Source organism: Berghia stephanieae, chromosome 7 (genome assembly GCF_034508935.2).
Source record: "Berghia stephanieae isolate SIO BIC M18660-M18661 chromosome 7, UCSD_Bste_1.3, whole genome shotgun sequence".
Lineage (NCBI taxonomy): Eukaryota > Metazoa > Mollusca > Gastropoda > Nudibranchia > Aeolidiidae > Berghia > Berghia stephanieae.
Genome location: NC_088366.1, coordinates 21633079 through 21654470, shown reverse-complemented (window position 1 = coordinate 21654470; position 21392 = coordinate 21633079). Strand labels below are relative to the sequence as shown.

The following is a 21392-nucleotide window of genomic DNA, read 5'->3' as shown; positions in this document are numbered from 1 at the left end:
TCTCTCTCTCTCTCCTCTTAATATATATATATTTTATATATATATATATATATATATATCTCACACACACTCTCTCTTTGTCTTATGGATGTGGGATGACCAACCCCCCCCCCCCCCTTCCCCCCCTGCTCTCTCCTAATACACTTATACTCCTCCTCTTTTAAAAAAAATTACTATCCCTCTCGTCCTTTACCTCCCTCGTACTCCTTCTCACTTCCCCTCTCCCCCTTTCTTTTCCTCTTGCTTCACCCTCTTTCCACCTCTCCCCTTCCCAGTAATACATTCTCATAATGGAACTTTGTAAGGATAGACCTACCTACTTATACGTACGGTAAATATCAAATTATGAAGTCTTTTGTTCACCATTCGGTTTCCTGAACGGAGATTCCCGATTATATTTGAAAAGTGTTCCGGGGTTTTTTTTTTCCTTCTCGAGTTAGTTTACACATATTGGGTTTACCGCTCCACTTGGTGCATTCCGTAAATAAAAATAGAACGGGTTTTAACGGTTATAAATAGATCGGTACACACACACACACAAACACACACACACACACACATACACACACACACACACACACACACACACACACACACACACACCACACACACAGAGTGATAAAAGCAACGCGGTTCGTGATTCAATATAACATTTTCTCCCCTGTGTAGAGGTGTTTCGATGACTATTTAGATTTTCTCCTAATCAAGCGATATTGTTGTGTACGAGAATTGTGCTTACATCTTAAATCATACCTTGAGCTTAGTGTCGACCTGGCAATTTCGATAAACAACAGGTAGGAGCTGGTTTGGATGGGGGTGGGAGGGGGGGGGTGTAAAGGAGCTACCTTATTGTTTGGAAAAAAAACCAAAACAAAAACAAAGCAAAACAACAACGCAAAAAAAGAAAAAAAGAAATATTATTACTATCATCATCATCATCATCATCATCATCATCATCATCATCATCATTATTATTTTTATTATTATTAATTTATTATTATTATATATATTATTATATTATTATTATTATTATTATATTATTATTATTATTATTATTATTATTATTATTATTTTATTATTATTATTATTATTATTATTATTATTATTGCTATTTTCCTCCTCTTCTTCTTCTTTCTTCTTCTTCTTCTTCTTCTTCTTCTTCTTCTTCTTCTTCTTCTTCTTCTTCTTCTTCTTCTTCTTCTTCTTCTTCTTCTTCTTCTTCTTCTTGTTGCGGGTGGTTGGATGGGAGCATCACCCTTGAATCATATACCTATGATGTTCTCATGGGTGTACGATCCGATAGTGATGTCGTTTCTTCTTCTCTTTACTAGCCTATCCTGCTTCTTTGGTTTGTGATTGTATTTTTGACAGGGGATATTTTTTTTCTGTAAATCTTCTGCCTGTTTGTTCTTGGTTATTTATAATTTAGCTTATGATATCTTTAGGTTATGATTTTTGTTTACATTTGTACTATTTTTGTTAGATTGCTTGTTTTTTTTGTTTCAGCGGTCTCTCATATAACCTCAATTGTGTTGGAAGAGACCTAAAGCAACAAACAAACAAAACAAATCTTCTTCTTCTTCTTCTTCTTTTTCTTCTTCTTCTTCTTCTTCTTCTTCTTCTTCTTCTTCTTCTTCTTCTTCTTCTTCTTCTTCTTCTTCTTCTTCTTCTTCTTCTTCTTCTTCTTCTTCTTCTTCTTCTTCTCTTCTTCTTCTTCTTCTTCTTCTTTCTTCTTCTTCTTCTTCTTCTTCTTCTTCTTCTTCTTCTTCTTCTTCTTCTTCTTCTTCTTCTTCTTCTTCTTCTTCTTCTTCTTCTCTTCTTCTTCTTCTTCTTCTTCTTTTCTTCTTCTCTTCTTCTTCTTCTTCTTCTTCTTCTTCTTCTTCTCTTCTTCTTCTTCTTCTCTCTTCTTCTTCTTCTTCTTCTTCTTCTTCTTCTTCTTCTTCTTCTTCTTCTTCTTCTTCTTCTTCTCTTCTTCTTCTTCTTCTTCTTCTTCTTCTTCTTCTTCTTCTTCTTCTTCTTCTTCTTCTTCTTCTCTTCTTCTTCTTCTTCTTCTTCTTCTTCTTCTTCTTCTTCTTCTTCTTCTTCTTCTTCTTCTTCTTCTCTTCTTCTTCTTCTTCTTCTTCTTCTTCTTCTTCTTCTTCTTCTTCTTCTTCTTCTTCTTCTTCTTCTTCTTCTTCTTCTTCTTCTTCTTCTTCTTCTTCTTTCTTCTTCTTCTTCTTCTTCTTCTTCTTCTTCTTCTTCTTCTTCTTCTTCTTTCTTCTTCTTCTTCTTCTTCTTCTTCTTTCTTCTTCTTCTTCCTTCTTCTTCTTCTTCTTCTTCTTCTTCTTCTTCTTCTTCTTCTTCTTCTTCTTCTTCTCTTCTTCTTCTTCTTCTTCTTCTTCTTCTTCTTCTTCTTCTTCTTCTTCTTCTTCTTCTTCTTCTTTCTTCTTCTTCTTCTTCTTCTTCTTCTTCTTCTTCTTCTTCTTCTTCTTTCTTCTTCTTCTCTCTTCTTCTTCTTCTTCTTCTTCTTCTTCTTCTTTCTTCTTCTTCTTCTTCTTCTTCTTCTTCTTCTTCTTCTTCTTCTTCTTCTTCTTCTTCTTCTTCTTCTTCTCTTCTTCTTCTTCTTCTTCTTCTTCTTCTTCTTCTTCTTTCTTCTTCTTCTTCTTCTTCTTCTTCTTCTTCTTCTTTTCTTCTTCTTCTTCTTCTTCTTCTTCTTCTTCTTCTTTCTCTTCTTCTTCTTCTTCTTTTCTTCTTCTTCTTCTTCTTCTTCTTCTTCTTCTTCTTCTTCTTCTTCTTCTTCTTCTCTTCTTCTTCTTCTTCTTCTTCTTCTTCTCTTCTTCTTTTCTCTTCTTCTTTATTATTATTATTATTATTATTATGGGAGAATCCGCAATATTTGCGGAGAAATATAGACTATTTGGAACAGGCGGTCATCTATTCCTGCTTATTATATGTACTAGATTACTGTATTGTATTTTAGATTTGTCGGTAATTATGTACTCGGTGATAAAAATTTAATATTAGCTTTACGGAACAATGTTGATCCACAACTCTACTATTTTAAAGATAAAGAATAGATTAGAAAGATTATTATTATTACTCGATCAAGAGAGATTTAAAATTACGTCATCATTTGTTGTTATTGTGTTGAGACTGAGATTATTATTATTACTTGATAGTATCAAGAGAGATTTAGAATTACGTCATCATTTTTTGTTGTTGTTGTTGGGAATGAGATTATTATTTACTTAATAGTATCAAGTGGGGTTTAAAATTACATTATCATTTTTTGTTGTGGATATGCTAGAATTGCGTAGAATAAATTATACTCGCAATGAAAGCTAAACGTAAAAAAAGGACAGAGTATTATGACCTAGTAGATTTTCTTTGTATTAATTTGAGTCAAAGGATTATAGAATTAGCCTGAAATAAAAAAGTTTACAATTTACTCGTAAAAAATAGTTTTATAATTTTTAAATTTGCCAGTAATTCTGTGCTCGATGATATGAATTTTATATTGGCTGTTCGGAACAATGTTGATCCCAATGTTGATGTTTATTATTATTATTATTATTATTATTATTATTATTATTATTATTATTATTATTATTATTATTATTATTATTATTTTCATTATTATATATATATATATATATATATATATATATATATATATATATATATATATATATATATATATATATATATATATATATATATATATATATAAATATATATATATATATATTATAATTATCATCATTATCATCACCATCATCATCATCTTCATATTTCCCTACTTACTACTTCTACTATTATTCTTACCCCTACAAACCTATTTCTCCACAGGTTTGGGTCTCTGGGGCATGTCCTATCTGGGCTGGATCCATCGTCCCATCTCCATCCTCCACGCCTTTGTCTTCTCGGCCCTTATCTCAGCCGTGGACCCGGTGGCAGTTCTGGCTATCTTTGAGGAGATTCAGGTCAATGAGATTTTGTACATTCTGGTCTTCGGGGAGTCGCTGCTCAACGACGGAGTCACTGTGGTAAGTGTTGGGTGCCATTACTGATGTTCTCTTTGCAAAGGCCCAGGTCTGAGATTTATTGTCAATTTGTTTTTACTCTCTCTACGACTTTTACTACCAATACCTGTTTTTTTTTTCAAGTGTTTTAAAAATTCCCAGTAATATTTAATTTCAACAATATCCACTATCCTACCAAAAAAATAAAAAAAATATAAACAGAAACAAAATTGACTATTTTACAGCATTTTAAATTTGTAATTTTCTCTCAAAACCTTGATATTTTTAACATACACCCCTTAAATTGATTTAAAATGTTCAGGAGAAATTGTTTCCTTAATCACTGGACTTAAATTTTGTTAAGCCTCGCTCAATACCCCCTCTTCCCCAAACTCGTTTCTTGCAAGAGGTTCTTGACTCCTAGCAGTTTATTATGACTTAGATTAGAGTCCCTGTTTTTATTTTCCCAGGTTCTGTATCACATGATGGAAGGTTTTACTGAGATAGGGGAATCCAACTTGGAGGTGATTGATTTTGTAACAGGGTTTTGTTCTTTTTTCATTGTCGTCATTGGTGGAACTTTAATTGGGGTGGTCTATGGACTTGTTGGTAAGTATTGGCCACACTTTTTTGAATAGTTTGGTTAGAAACCAGTAGTCCTTCTGAGCTATTAGGCCCTTGGAGCCAGAGTCTATCCCGGTTTCTGTAGCGTGAAATGAATGATAGCAATCACTTGCTATCCTTTTAATAGGACACCTGTCTATTGCAAAATACTTTCCACCAGATCTAACAGAATCAGCTACCCAATCACTGCTTGGTGGACAGGGGTGGGGGGGGGGGGGGGGGGGGTCAGAAAAAATCTGGACTGCACCAGGGATCAATCTCAGTTCCTTCATGCTCTACCAACTGAGCTATCGGGACCCCAATCAGATATCTGTACTTCATATCAATCAAACAATCAATCAATCAATCATCATCTCAAACAATCATCATTTGATCATCAGTGTATGTCTAATAGGGATTGTATGATAAATATTGTAAGGGGCTTTAAATATGGTGATAAAAATGTAATATATTTATGATTCATATAGCGTGGCACAGCGGTATGACTTTGCTTCGTACCCAAAGGTTTGACTCCCCACTGCACTGTACGAACTCCAGCAAGTCACCTCGCCCTAATCACTTTGCAATGCTGCACTGTGGCTGACACCGAGTCATTGCAGTCCTCCATTGATAGGGTCTCTAAAGACAAATTTCCCCTATGAATAAGGAAATGTTATTTTTAGTTTAATTTATAAAAAAATAATTTAAAAATTGTTCTTCGTTCCTCTTCTGTGTGCAGGAGCTTTCATCACCAAGTACACAGATCATGTACGAATCATAGAACCTATATTCATTTTTGTCCTTGGATACCTGGCCTACCTCACTGCAGAAAGTATGGAATTGTCTGGAATTTTAGCGTGAGTCCCATTTTGGCATTAATATAGTGGAATAGATCGAGATCAATCCTTTCACATTGAGACTTATTTCTTTCAAAATCATCACTTCCTCCATTATTTATCTGTGCAGCTTTGTAGCCTTGTGGTATGACATGCGCTTTTGGACTTGTAGGTCTTTGTTAGAGTTTTGCTATAGGCAATAGGATCCAATAGTCTGATGTCACTCTCCAGCACGTGCACTTGTTCTAACAGAAAACTGTACTTTGTTTCATGCTGCTAGAACTTTCACATGCATGTGATAGAGTATGAAAGTCAAAACAGATCAGATTTAAATGTTTCTCCTGATACATTTTTGCTCTCGGAAGTATTCATATAGTTGACCAGTTCTAAGTTATGCGTCACTGGAGAGTCATGACTGTGAAGCCTATTGAAGTTGTGTCTTAATATGCTACTGATTCTACGACACAGGCGGTTGGCTCACACAAAAAGATTGATGCCCAACCGACAGTAAACTGTCATGAAGCTTGGACTTTAGGCACTTTGTTTTCATGTTAACGATATTGGAATATAAATTTCAATTGTTGTTAGATAACAAAAATTTAAATCTCTATGTTGACACACTTTTGATTAGTATACTGAGGTTTTATACATTACAACTTCATTGACAGGTTGACATTTGGAGGCATCATCATGCGTCATTACACAGAAGCCAATATGGCCAAAAAATCAACAACGACGGTGAAATATTTCATGAAGATGATGGCCAACGTGTCAGAGACCATCATTTTTGTGTTCCTAGGTCTTTCAACAGTCATCGACTCTCATGAGTGGTACCTGGACTTCATTCTCTTCACCATCCTTTTCTGCATCATCTTTAGAGTTACTGGTAAGACAAGCATGCATGCATTCATCACATTTTGCTTGGGTTTATTTTTAGTTCTGTCTCAATCCTTGCTTGTTTTAAAATCTTTGTTCCTATCCATTTGGTTTATAAATCATAAGTATCCTTTAATAAATAACCTAGATTGTGTTGAAAATGACTCGAAATTGCACATGTTCTTAAAATCATAAATATTGCCTTATGAAATAGTTGAAATGTGTTGAAAATGCCTTTTTTTAAAAGATAATTAACATAAACAAGCATATCTCAATCTCCATGTTTGTTTACACAGGTGTGATATTCCTATCGTTTCTGGTGAACCGCCGTCGCCTGATCCGTCTGTCTGCCATAGACCAATTCATCATGTCCTATGGTGGTCTACGGGGAGGCATTGCTTTCTGTCTTGCATTACTCCTCAACCAGCACCACATCCCTGAAAAAGCCATGTTTGTCACCACCACTATGGTCATTGTTTTCTTCACAGTCTTTGTTCAGGTAATGACCACACACTTTGTAAAGTAACAGCAATGCAGACCTAACTCTTATACAGATTTCAGCTGTATACTGATTTTTTATAAACCAAAATTGGGCAAATACTGATTCCCTTCCCCTAGGATTAGGATTTTGTCACCGAATGTTTAGAGCAAAATAGTTGAAAATGTTATTTTAACTAAATGGAATTGGGACCAAACGGAATGATATCATCTCATTAATATTAAAACATTTTGAAGTCGTCATTCATTCACCAAAATAGGTATGGCAGTCTTGAATTCCTGAAATACAGATTTCGCCGCCCCCCCCCCCCCCCCCCCCCCCCCCCCCCCCCCAAAAAAAAAAAAAAAAAAATTATACAGATATTTATATATGTTGCAGGGATAATATATGTAAATTGCCAGCAAACCTCCACCACCACTATCATCATTAACATTATATCTTTTTTTATGTGTGTGTGTGTGTGTATCTATCTAGGTTCATTGAAAATTGTTCTGAATTATTTTATTCAGGGAATTACCATCAAACCGGTGGTGAATGCTTTAAAAGTTGAGAGAGCAGAAGAAAAGGAGCCGTCCATGAATGAAATATTTCACAGAAGGGTAAGCCTCATAACAATACTTTTTCTTATAAATACCACCATTCAATACCATAGGGTTGAAAATAATTGATTATCACAAATAAAGCTGATTGTGTATCAGTACATATATCTTCGTATATTTATATTTGTCACTCTTACTCTTGAATAACAAGGACGCGCTTAATATTTATCTGCAGTCCATCTGGTTTTTAAAGTGTGTTTATTTATTTATTCTTGACTGAAGAAGGGTTTTGGGGCTGAAATGTTCAATGTCTGCAGTGTCTGGTATTTTGTTCTTGTTTTTTAATGCTGTTTTTTCCATTTTTGTACTTCACTTTTCACAGTCCACAGCTTCTAGTTCTAGCAGCTTAGTATCACTTACTTTGACCAAATAGATAGTGTCAGGAAACATGAAGGAATTTCAATCTGACTGTCAACAGTACTAAATTTGTATGTTGTGTTTTGTGTGTATATCGTAGGTATTGGATCATCTGATGGCTGGAGTAGAGGACATTGTCGGCAAGTCCGGGCACAACTCTCTTCATCACAAGTAAGTAAATCATTAGATGTTTTTTTTTTTCTTTAAAAAATTTTTCATTTTTTTTTACAATAACTCGTATACTGACAAAATACCTGTTTTCCTGTTGAATGGAAAATTGGTTTTCTTTTTAAAATTTTTGCAAAAGGCCCTATCAAGTTTTGTTTCTTTAACATTCCATAGACTTGACATTGAATTAACAAAGAAATTGTGTGTACAGACTTGCCTGTTCAGAGAATTTCATTTTTTAAAAAATGTATTATATTTTACCACCTTGACTATCTCCCTAGGTTTGAGTACTACAACAATAAATACCTCAAGCCATGGTTACTGAGAGACAAGCCCAAAACACGGGACACATCCATCATCCGTGTCTTCACCAAACTCAACATGCAGGATGCCAAAGCCTCAGCCAAAGCTTTCCCTGGAGCCATGAGTCGCGATGCCTCGTGGAGTCAGTTTAACCTGCCCGCTCGAAGCCCCTCCTTGTCCTCTCTCCACAAGTAAGGATTCCATTTATTGATTTAGGCTTCTTGGGGGGGGGGGGGGGGGGGGGGGGGGGGGGAGGTCGTTTGTTTGTTTTAAATTATCTCTCAGCCTGATTTGCTCAAGTAAGGCAAGAGAATGAAACAAAATCTATTCACTTTAAGCTCAATTAGATGTCAGAGAATGAGAAGAGTAATGAAGCCTATGGATTCAGAGTTCTTCTTAGTTTCTGCAACCATTAAATATACAGTAACGATTACCTTTCTACTCTTTACATCTGAGGCTAGTGTATTGCAAACTACTTTCTGCCAAATCTATCTTCCTTCAATCCAAACGCTGTTAAGTTTATTGATAAATTGGTTTGATAGAATCGTTCAAATTAAGCATTTTGAAATATCATGTATGATATGGTCTAAGATTAAGTGGTACAAGAAAAAGATCACTACCCCCCCCCCCCCCCCCCAAAAAAAAAAAAAAAAGAAAAAAAAAAAGAAGAAAAGATATCCTACTTACCTGACTTGAGATAAAACCTCAGACCTTCTTATTACTGTACATACGTCTTACTATTTTACTCTCTAGAGAATTTTTAGTGATTGGAATGACCATTTGGAGAAACTGTACAGGTGCCAGGAATGCTGAATAATGAACAATTTGAGAAAATTGTTCATCTTTTTTTCTTGAATTTTTTTTCATCTTAACTTCATGTATTTGTGTCAGAAAATTTCAGAGGAATTTTTTTTTTAATATGTCATTTTACATATTAATCATCCATTTTTATACAAACTATTGCTTTTCTCTCACAGTCGTCGAGCAACCATTGCCGTCCCCAATGATCAGGAGTCTGAGATAATCATAAACATGCATGGAATGGACCCCACAAGCCTTAAACAGATGCCTGATGATCTAGCCATGCATCGGGTTCTGGAAGATTCTTTGATATCCCCTAGGGCATCGGTATGTTTAGATCAGATTCAAAGTTGCCATATATATTGGGATGGGATGGGGGGGGGGGGGGGGGGGGTCACCATCATTATCATTGTTGTACTCCTCATTCGTCATCATCATGTATTGTTATTTGGAAAAGTGAGTGGAGCAGGCACTTGTGTTGATATAACAACAAGAAATGAAGTGAGTAGGAAAGTGCCAGAAGACAATAGAGAATAAAAATTTCGCGGCGGCGCTGGAGGCTCGAACCCGCGACCTTACTGGTACGACAACTCCGCCTGGCCGGGGAGATCGTGACTCTACCGTATGAGCTATCCACAGGATGACTCTACTGTATGAGCTATCCACGTCCCGTGGATAGCTCATACGGTAGAGTCACGCTCTTCCCGACCAGGCGGAGTTGTCGTACCAGTAAGGTCGCAAGTTCGAGCCCCCATCGCCGCTGTGAAATTTTTATTCTCTATTGTCTTCTGGCACTTTCCTACTCACTTCATTTCATGTTGTCATTTGGCTAACAGGTCCATAGGTAATGCAAAGTACTGGTATATTCGAAATTGTTATGGACTCATTATCATACCGGAAATACTCATAAACAAAGGCAAATTAGTGTCCATTACTGTGTTTGGATATTAGACCTGCTAATAAGTGCATTTAGGTCTAAACCGAAATGGTTCGATGGTTATTTTCAATCTTGAGAAATCTTCTCAAATTCATAATGATTTGAACCATATTTCATCCATTAAACTTAATATTCAATTTTCAGCATCTGCTTCTCTTCAGATGATATATAAGATTTCATTTTTTAAATTCTTCTTTCAAGTGGGCTCAGGAAAGACGTCACACCCTGGCAGAGATCCACAATCCTTACGCCAACCACCCCACCATGGAGCAGGAACAGATCCGTCACCTTTTTGGCAATGGTGGGGTGTACGCCCCACCACCTCCACCACCACCACCAGTGCACCCGCAAACAGGATTAAAGGAATCAGCTAGTAGTCCCAATCAGAGAATTGCCAATGGTATTGGGAGAAAAGTACGCAAGAATGTTAGTTTTTCAGCTGTTCATGGTCGCCTAGGAAAGAAATTGTCAGATGTTCTGGAACAATCCTTTGGTAGGTATTATCTGTATGGGTTTTTTTTGTTTTTTTTTTTCTCAACTATCTATAATGATTAAAAATTATTAAAGAAAGTGACCAAAAAGATGGGCCTAATTCAGAGTTTTTCCTTCAGATTTGATTTTTTTTTTTTTTTTTTTTTTTTTTTTTTTTTTTTTTTTTTTTTTGGTGAATTATTAATGCCTATGCAAAAGATAGGTGTTGAAATTCAATAATGCTGAAATGCTGAAGTATTTTATGGAGACAAATCACAGAAGTTATACTAAAAATCACCCATTTTATGTTGATGCAATTCTTTATTTTTCCCCCCCAAAAGTATACAGATTTTTTCTTTGTAGGCACTTGCAAAATCTTGCAACTTCGTTGTTCTAGGATATTATATTAGTGAAAATTGATTTTGATTTATAATAAATAATTCAATCTTATTGTAATTGCTCGGCTAAGTTTTCCTATAGTGTGGTATTGAAAAGTGGAAGGACGTACCCATCAATTTTTTTGTTTAATCTTTAGCCCAGGAGAGTGGCCAACAGTCTGATGAAGTTGCAGAAGACATCCCAGAAGTGTCTTTCACATTGGGAGAGTTGTCTCCCCCTGTCCAAAGCCCAGGTTTGCATTTAATCAATATTTTAAGGCTTGACACTAATCATGTTAACTCACTCAATCCTAGAGATTTTTGCTTCTTTCCACAATTGGAGAAAAAAAGTGGATTAAAAATGAGCATGTGTATAGATATTCTTATTAAACTAAAAATATTAGCTTTGATACTACACCTATAATTTGTCTCAGAAAAATGTAATAAATAGGCATGGGGTAGAAGTAACCCAGGTAAACTACTGATATAGTCGGTTTTAGGGTTGCGTGAGTTAAGAGGTTGATAGGGGCGTGGCTGCTGGTGGGGTCTTGCATCTCTTGTATTTCTTCGTTTAGTGGCTTTTTTTTCCCCCTATAGATAGAATTAATATGACATCACTCCGGCCTTTGTTATTGTTTTTTTTTGCCATCCGTGTTTATGAGTAATTCTCACTAAACTGTATTAACCAGACTGTAAACGTTCAAGGTTACACATAGTTGTGTGTGTTGGTCCGTTATACTTCCGGGTGGCAATGTTGTGAGCTTCTTAGCCAAGCGCATACTATCTATAGCGAGACTATGTTGACCAAATCTTTGCTGGAGTCATTAACAGTGACCTAGGCTGTTGACTGTCAAGTCAATGTGTATATTCTGTGAGAGAAGATAATCTTTATCCTGTAAGTCATCTCTGAGTGTAAGAGTACACAAAATTATTTGAGTCTCTCCTTTTTTAATGGTGTTTGTAATGAGACTTTTATTTTTTTAATTTTTTAATTTATTTATTATTTATTACAACAATTGAAACGAAACTGAAGTAAGAAACAAGGATAATTAACAACAATGAAAAACAAGAAAAATATAAATAAATAAATAAAAATACCTGAGATTCCTTTAAAAGATAAGAACTAATATAATAGTCTTAATCTGTTGATTCCAAAATTGAATCAAATGTGTGTTAACAAATAAAACAAAAAAATCAATGTAATTGAAAAATAAAGTAGGAAAATCTTTTGAAAAAAATGTCATGTAAATGTAAATATGTAAATAAAATTGTATTATTTCCAATTCTTGTTCAAAAATATTAAAACCGACAAAAATTATCACTCTCAGTTCGGTTTCCATTTGTTGAAGCGGGTACCCGTTACCCGCCCCTTTTACCCGCTTGTACCCGCCCAGCCCTAATGTGAATGAAATTAGTTCAATGGAATGGACATTTCAATTTAATTAACTAAGACAGATGGTGTGGACGTTTTTGGTTTTCCCTTTGTCAACAGATGGGGGTCCTGATAGCTCAGTTGGTAGAGCACTCACTTCACAATCAAAGAGGCTGAGATCAATCCCCGGGTGCAGTCGATTTTTTTTTTTTCTGATTCCCCTGTCCACCCAGCAGTGATTGGGTAGCTGGGTCTGTTAGATCTGGTGGAAAGTACTTTGCGATAGACTAGCGTCTTATCCAAAAGGTAGCAAGTAACTTTATTGTCCATTTCATGCTATAGAAATTGGATCAACTCCGGCTCCATGGGCCTAAGGGCTCTGAAGAACCTTTTTTTTTGTCAACAAAACACGATGAATTAAACACAAAAGTCCATTGTGTTTTGTTGACAAAGGCAAAGCCCAAAATATCCACATGGTCTGTCTTTGTAAATTTAATCGAAGCTTCCAATCTATTTAACTATTGGTATTTTTGTTCTTTCGAGCTTCAATCAGTAACATTTGCATTTTATTACTATTATGTATGTGGTATACTAGTATGTGGTAAGTCTATAATTTTTTTATACTGTCAAATTGGGTAACTTTATCTCAAGGGGATCCCTGCCTCTTTGGCTTTGAACCAATAAGGGTATTTTTTAGCTTTGTGACATTGTCATTTTACAAGGGAAGTAACTGCAACATCTGGGTGGGATTCCTGACCTCCCATAGTGGGCAAGTAGGTACTTACTGTATCTTCTATCTCCTTATATCTGTTTTCCAACACTGCTTTCTGTCTTTGTCTTGGGATGAGATAACTTTGTTTTTTCCTGGTCAGATACCCTAGCTGGGAGAGAAAAGTCAGTTGTATAGAGATTTGGGAGATGATATGTTTTGTCTTTTAAATAATCTCTCCGTTATGCACTTTATGATGTTGTATTGTACATATTATATACGATTTGTAAATATTTGAGTGTATTCCTCTTAGTGGGGACATGAGCTTGTGTCTGGATGAGACTTTTAATTGATCTCAAACTAAATACTTTGATTGTGTGCTCTTGGAATCTACATCTGTTTCCTAGTTGAACAAATTCCCCTTTGTCTTACCTTTTCTTGGGTGCTTTAATTGTAATTCTAAAAGTGTTTACCATCCCATTTTCTTCCAATTTACTGGTGCTGAAATGACCTTACATGTTGCAAGCGCCGTAAAATCCTTAAAAACAAACAAACATAACTGCAACATGGCTTACAATACTGAAAATGCATCAAATGCACAATGAAGAAATTACCTCTTGTGACAAAGTTACTCTATTTGTCAATTATCTTGAGATAAAGTTACAGTGCAGCTATGTGGTCTAGTGGTATGACACTCGCTTTCTGAATGGAAGGTCCTGGATTCGAGCCTCGTGCTCGGTGCATAGTTGAGTCCTTGGAAAAGGCTCTTTACTCACATTCTCTCACCGTACTCAGGTTTAAAATGAGTACCTGGCCGTTAACAGCGTTGTCTTTACCCGAAAAATTGTAATATCGCCTAACAGGCGTCATGTCTTGTCCTGCATGTTAAATGTTGCTGTTGACCAGGGACCCCTTGTAAAGCGCTTTGAGCACATTTAGTGGATATTGCGCTGTATAAAGCTCAATTATTTGTCAATTATCTTGAGATAAAGTTACTCTATTTGTCAGTTAACTTGAGATAAAGTTACTCTATTTGTCAATTATCTTGAGATAAAGTTACTCTTTGTCAATTATCTTGAGATAAAGTTACTCTATTTGCCAACTGTCTTGAGACATAGTTGCTCTATTTGCCAATTATTAATTGGCTCATAATTACTTTTACTTTCACAGATGCCTCCATGGGAAATCCTTTAACTCAAGTCACAACCACTTCTAATGTAATCACCACCTCTAGCAATACTTCTTCATCACCGTCTCCTCCACTACCATCCCCTCCATCACCGTTATCATCTGTTATATCATCATCGCCATCACCTCCTCCTTCAGATCCTCTTCCTCCGATAGAATCAGGCCAAGAGTCAACTACAAATACAACTAGTCAAAATCATCACCATAATCAGCAGCAACAGCAGCCTGATAGGAGCACAACAAATGCATCATCTTCATCTCCACCACCATCTTATACAGCATCTAACTACCCCGCAGCAAATACAGGAGATCACGGCAGCAGCAACAGCAATGATAATAACAGAATCGGTGACGGAGTAAACATTGGCAAGACCACTGACAACAAGAACCACGACAACCTTCACCTTCAACCTCGACCTCTGACCCCAACCACCACTGTCAACGTTTACACAGCAGTTTTTGACCATCACAACGAAGACAATATCAAGAATACCAAAAGTAAAAGCAAACATAAATCTAAGAGCAAGTCCAAGTCTAAGTCAAAGTCAAAAAGTGCCTCCGGTTTGTGCCCTACAACTTCCTCTTCCTCCTCATCCACTTCCTCTTCTTCCAATGCCAATAATGATGATAATAATGATAATAATAAGGGTTCCATTTCGGTGAGCACCACCAGCAACATTCCCCATCCGTTTTCACAGCTTGCCATTTCTTCTGACATTCCACTTCCGCTTCCCCTTCCTCCTTTCACTAAAGGTGATTCTTCTACTAGCCAATTCCAAGAGCCCCAGCTTGGTGAAAATGATAAATTAATCAGCAACGACCACAAGACCCTACCGGCCACAATACGATGTGATGATTCAGGCCAAGGGAGTTCTAGTCCAATTTGTGATGACCGCAGCGATCTCAAATCAGATCTAAGTACAGATATAAGCTGCACACCATCACATCTTCACCAGCCGCCAGCCAAAGAAGAAACGCTTGCTGAGAGTTCTCTCCCTTGGCGACGCCAAACATCATCATTACCTCCTGTGCCATCTTCTGTATCCTTAAGTCTTCCAGATGATGAAAACCCTCTCATGTCGGAAGCACCCTCATGGGCAGATAACTTGGCATACAACCACTTAACTGAATCGGGCTCTCCTTATCATTCCCCATACAACACATTGACTGGTACGAATGCATCCCCATCACCTCCACCCAGACCTGTGTTTGACCTTTTCCCTCCCAGTTCTCCCTCCCCAGACGAGGAAGACAACAACCGTAATAATGACAATCAGAACCACGACAATGAAACCAACAAGCACCCCGTCGACACCATTCCACCCCCGCCTTGGAAAGACGAGGACTCTGGACACATCGACGACGAACCGATTCCGTCCCATTGCCCGATCGCCTCTCGGCAAGGTGGAGGAGGAGGAGACAAGGCCAGCTGTCTTCTGGTATCATCACACGACCTTGTCCCACCTTCCCATCATTCCTGTTTAGAATTCAGGACCCACACGCTACTGGAGGGTGGGGGTGGGGGTAATGGCAATGGAGCAGGGTGTGGGGCAGTTGGAAATAGATTACGCCGTGTCAGCAGCTTGGCCAGTTCCCCAGTCCATTTTCAGTTGATGGATAAACCGGACGCTATTACAATGAACGCCATTGAATCAGAACTGATTGGAGTGGAGTCCGATTATCACCATGAGATGAGAGACAGAGTGGCCAAATGGCTTGCTTTATCTCCCCCGACGTCGACATTGTTAGGCGGTGCTAGTGCTGGTGATGGGGAAGAAGGGAGAACTTTGTCACCAGAGAGAGAAATGATTCTGGAGTCTTTGAGGAAAAAGAAGGAGCAGTGGGAGATGGAAGAAACGCCGAGTGGAACTGATGCCGATGTGGAGTATGATTCCAATGATTGTAAAGATGATGATGACATTGATGACGACGATGATGATGATGATGATGATGATGATGATGGTGTTGTTTTTGATACAAAATTTTAATAGGCATATCTATACAAAGAAATAATTGTTGCAAGATGAAATTGTTTTATCTCTACATAATAAAGGGTGCAAAGTTGAGTTAAAATTATATAATTTGATCATCTAATCTTGTAAGGAAGTTGCATTAGTGACATCTTTCAATGCATTCCAATCCTTTCATTTTGTACCCGTTAATTTTGGTATGTCCAACTCTTCCACCAAGAATCATTTATCACACTGCCGTCAATGCAAAAGTCTTATTTGACTCTACAGTTTGTAAGGAACTAAATTTAAAAGCAAAAAAAAATAAAAGAAAGAAATTTTTAAAGCAAGCTGTGAAAAAACCGATGTTTTTTGTAACAATGTAAGGCACAAATAAAAAAATATTGTTATTTTGAAAAAAACAAACTCAACAAACTTATCATGCCTGATTGAAAGAACGGATCACGTATAAAAAAATGTTTAAATTTTACAGTGTTGACCAGTCAAAGAATTGGTTGATTTCTTTTATACATTTATTTCTTTATTCTTAATAATTATTTATTTATATATCTTTTGTTTGTTTGGGTCTATTATTTTATTTGTTTATTTTGTTTTTGTGTACCAAGGAGGGTTGTATCATCTTGCTCTTATATAGTTATAGTGTGAATATTAAGGCAATCGAACAAGCAATGTGATTTGAATAGAAAGCTAATAATATTGTGTTTGAAAGGGGCATGAATCCATTCTTACTATGGTGAGATATTCTTGGCAAGCCTTATTCTTTGATCTCTTGTTGATATTTATTGTTAATCAAATCAGTTTTGAAGCAAACAAAATGACAATATTTGTATTTCCAAACAAATACGCATGTGCTGTATAATAGTTGATTTATAACTATGTTTATGTGAATTTATTCACAGGTAATAATGAAGTAGTGATTTAGGATAAATCCTTAATTTATTGATAAATTAATAAGTATATTTATATGTTTATCAATATGTACATACACACAAGAGCGTTTGTTGATAATCAAATAACTTTTTTTAACTAGCTTGAGGTAAGATCTTTATTGAAGATCTGAGTGAAGGCATTGGTCTACCTGCCTCTATATTTTTTCATTAATGGCCGATTGCTATAAATCTGAATGAAATTTTTGTTTTCTAATAATTTTCTGTCATATTCAGATTTCTGCACTGGCAAATTTGTCAAAACATTTGTGGAACCTGTTTTTGAACCGAAGCACACTTTTATACAAATTTAGCAAAGTTCGAATTTATACCACGTCTGCTTTAAATTTTAAAGCAATAATTTTTATTTAGCACTAGATATAGAGGAAGATTTTTTTTCTCTCATCTTCTTCTATTCATCTGTTTTTTCAAATCCTATCATCTTACTTTTTTTCCTGGCGCTAAACTGACCCAGCCAGGATTGTCACAAGCATTGTGTTAACTTCTCCAACAACAGAACCTAATGTTTTAGGACTGTGATATGATATAGACTTGTATCTACATTGACTGGAATGAGGTGCTATTGTTTGTATATTATTTTGACCATATCACTGCATTTGATCTGATAGATCACCCCCATGACTCGTCATGATGTAGTCCATGTAATTATTTATACATTCTATGTAAAATAGTAAAAAAAAGAATTCAGCTGATATGATATGTGTGACGGCGCATGAAAATAAGTGGGAATATTTTTTAGTTTGTGAAGTTTATACATTTTCTTCATTGACAGACTTTCCTGCGTATTTTCCAATTATCATGACTAGAAACTGAGATATGGCTTGTGAAAGGCGATATATCTCGAAAAGTACAAAATAAGTTTGTTAACAAAAGACAAATAGTGATCTTGCAACTTGTTACTGATTTTCCTGCGCCGGCTCACGTATGATCATGATTATGTCAGTGGTCAACATGCTATGCTAGTTGACGACAAATTGACAACCATGTATATATGACATGTAAGATATTATCAACCGTGTTTGCTGTTTGTGAAATTGTATGCCAGGATTAGGATTGTCTTTACATTATGTGCTGGCCTGACATAAGATTTATGTTATAAATTAGATATTGAAAAACTTGGTCATAAAGCTGATTTTTTTTTTTACGTCTTAGTATGGCTACAAAAGCAGATTTCATCTATCATTTGATTCTGATCTCATTTTATGTTTAATCGTCTTACTTTTTATGAGGTTTTTGAATTAACTCAACTGATTTACTCTCAAAGGAACATTTTGGTAAAAAAATAGACCAAAAATGAAGTGTTAATGTTGGGACCATGGAAATGAATGTATCTATATAGATAGTCTGAAGTTGATGTCACTCAGGTCTTTGGTATTGCTTTTTGCCATCCGTGTTAATGAGTAATTCTCACTAAACTGCATTAACCAGACTATAGTTGTTCAAGGTTACACACAGTTTTATGTGTTGGTCCGTTCTACTTCTGGATGTCAATGTTGTGAGCTTCTTAGCCAAGCGCATACTATCTATAAAGCATATCTGTTCTGTTTAAAATGCCGCCCCCACCCCCCCCTCCCTAAATCGTCATTGCGTCTTTTAAAACTGGTATGATTTTAAATAAATCGACTGCTCATTCACATACAAACGAGAGAGTTATTTCCAAGTTGCAGGCATTCAAAGGAAATCATAATGCTAAAAATAAGAAATTGAAAAAAAAAAACCCTGGACATACCTGGAAAGATTTTAACGCACAATTTCGTCTAAAAACAATGTAAAAAAAAAAAGTTCCATTCTCCTGTTTCATGATTAAAGCTTCCTGCTTACTTACTGTCAGTCCAACACACAATCATTTACTACTTCAAGCTAAATGTAATGATAAAGAAAAATGAATGATTGCATTTTGTGTGTATTCAGAGACATTTTTGATTTTAGTATGTACCACTTTGTGATATATGATATGGCAATGACTATCAAATTGGACAGCTGTTACTATTATATTTCTAAACCCTTTACTTTGCTCAAAGGTGACCATTTTGAATGTGTTTTATTATAGAATTTCCTCATCAATAGCCTTTTACATCCTGACATAATTATAAATATATATCTAATTTTTTTTTTTTTTCTTGATTGTAAGACAATGATTGGAGAATGTTTTATGAAAAGCAGAAGTCCTCTTTTTAATAACAAATATATTGTACCTCATTGTATTTTTTGTTGTTTTTTTTTTTTTAAGTTATAATTGACAATGACAACAGTTGCATATATACAATTTTATTTAAAGCTCATAATATTATTGTTTTAAGGGTTTCTTTAACTGAATAGAGATCGTTTTTTATTAACTAGTCATATGTGGTTTTAGAATTCGCTAATTTAAATTCTCTATGTTTATTTTTAATGATTCGTTTTTATTGTTGACAGTGATATTATTGACACAATCTTTTATATAAAATACAAGCAAATACAATATACGTTTAGAATAGAATCCCTTACGCTGAGACTGCATTTCATCGAAATCGTTATATCTTCCATTTTGTTTCAGGTTATAATGTCCATTCCTGAATACCCTCAGTGAGGTTCTTGACCTCCCACAGTGGGCAGAGAGGCACTTCTATACCCCTAAATCTGTTTTCCAAGTTGCTTTCTGTCTTTCTTTTGGAATGGGATTGCTTAGTTTTGTCCTGGCCTTTGTTGGAGTCCTTAGCTGAGAGGGAAACAGTCAAATGTATAGTTAAAATTTTGGGAGATGATCTTTTTTTCCTTGTAAATCATCTCTTAGTTGTGTATTGTTAGTTATGCTTTCTGTTTTGGTTATATTATGTAAGCATTTGAGTGTATTCCTCTTCGTGGGGACATGTGCTGGTGTTTGGATGAAACTTTTAAGTGATTTCAAACTAAGTACAATGACAGTATGCTCTTGGAATCTGCATTTGTTCCCTATTCGTACCATTCCCCTTTGTCATACTTTTTCTTGGGTGCTTTAAATGTAAATCTATATAATCCTTTGACTATTCAATTTTCTTCCATTTTACTGGCGCTGATATGACCTAAATGTGTCGCAAACGCTGTAAAACCCTTTAAGAAAACAAAAACATTCCTGAATATAATGCTATTTTGGTATCTATTTTCCTTTGTAATCACCTCTCTCCAGTATTTTGAATTACTTAAATATGCATTTTATAATAATTATTTATGACGTGATCTTGTGCTAGTTTATGGATGAGACCTCAAATTAGATGCACCAATTGAGAGTGCTCTAGGAATCCACCTCTGTTTCCTGATTAAATTTATATCGCTTTCTTTTTTTTACTTGATCGAGTACTGCTGGGGGCAGCACAAAGTTAAGTCCTTGGAATAGGCTCTTTAAATAGAAAAAAAAATCAACAAAAAAAACAAAACCTTAGCATTTTTATATTTGTAACATGCAGGTCGAGACATGTTGCCTGTTAAGCGATGTTACAATTTTTTTCAGAGTGAGACAACGCTGTTAACGGCCAGATTTTCATTTTACACCTGAGCAAGATGAGGGAATTTGAATAAAGAGTCTTTTTCAAAGAATTAACAAAATATCCCGCTTGAAGCGGAACTCGAACCCAGGACCTTTCCTATCTGCATTTGATCGGGGTGTCATGTCAAAAACCCAACATAGCAGCATTCTTTCACCAAAACCTCTTTGGGGGTTTTAAGGGGTAACAAAATATAAAAACCCTCACTTTGTGTGTGTGGGGTTTTTGTGTGTGTGTTTTTTGTTTTTTTTTTTTTTTACTAGATTTTTGTTCACTTCAAAAACCCTCGAAATTCCTTCCAATACCAACACTTTATCCCCCGGAAACAGCCCTTTAAAAATTTTTGTCCAGTTTTTTTTTTCTTAATTTTTTTTTTTTAAAGCTAAAAATTAAAAGCAAGAGAAAATTTACCGTCTCAGTTACGGGGGCACAACCTCCTAAATGGAGGGACTTTTGTGAGAATCTTTTGCAGATTGTTTTAATTTATGTGGTGCTATTTTAAAAAAATTTAGCTGGGTCAAAAACCCTTTCTTTTTATTTTGAATGATAAAAATAATTAAAAATAATAATTTAAAAATAATTAAAAAATTTAAAAATTTAATTTTTTTTTTTTAAAAAAATATATAAAAATAATATATAATAATAATAATTTAAAAATTAAAAAAAATAATAATTTAAAAATAATTTAAAAATAATAAAAATTAAAAATAAAATTTTTTAAAATAATAATAATAAAATAATAATAAAAATAATAATAATTAAAAATAATATAATAATAATTTAAAAATAATAATAATTTAAAAATTAAAAATAATTTTTTAATAATAATAAAAATAAAATAAAATAATTAAAAAAATAATAATAATAAAAATAATAAT

General features: G+C 35.1%; 1 protein-coding gene across 1 annotated transcript in view; it reads left to right on the top strand.

The window, feature by feature from the left end:
- The window catches only part of LOC144976887 (uncharacterized), a gene marked incomplete in the record, with an annotated part of 41749 nt that extends 23039 nt beyond the window's left edge, over positions 1-18710 (top strand). Inside the window, 12 exon segments of the mRNA XM_078921443.1 lie at positions 3829-4025; positions 4472-4610; positions 5344-5461; positions 6109-6326; positions 6613-6815; positions 7325-7414; positions 7872-7942; positions 8221-8433; positions 9220-9370; positions 10182-10473; positions 10987-11082; positions 14080-18710. Coding sequence (XP_078777569.1) covers positions 3829-4025; positions 4472-4610; positions 5344-5461; positions 6109-6326; positions 6613-6815; positions 7325-7414; positions 7872-7942; positions 8221-8433; positions 9220-9370; positions 10182-10473; positions 10987-11082; positions 14080-16085 — 3794 coding nt within the window.
- Positions 18711-21392: the final 2682 nt, after the last annotated feature.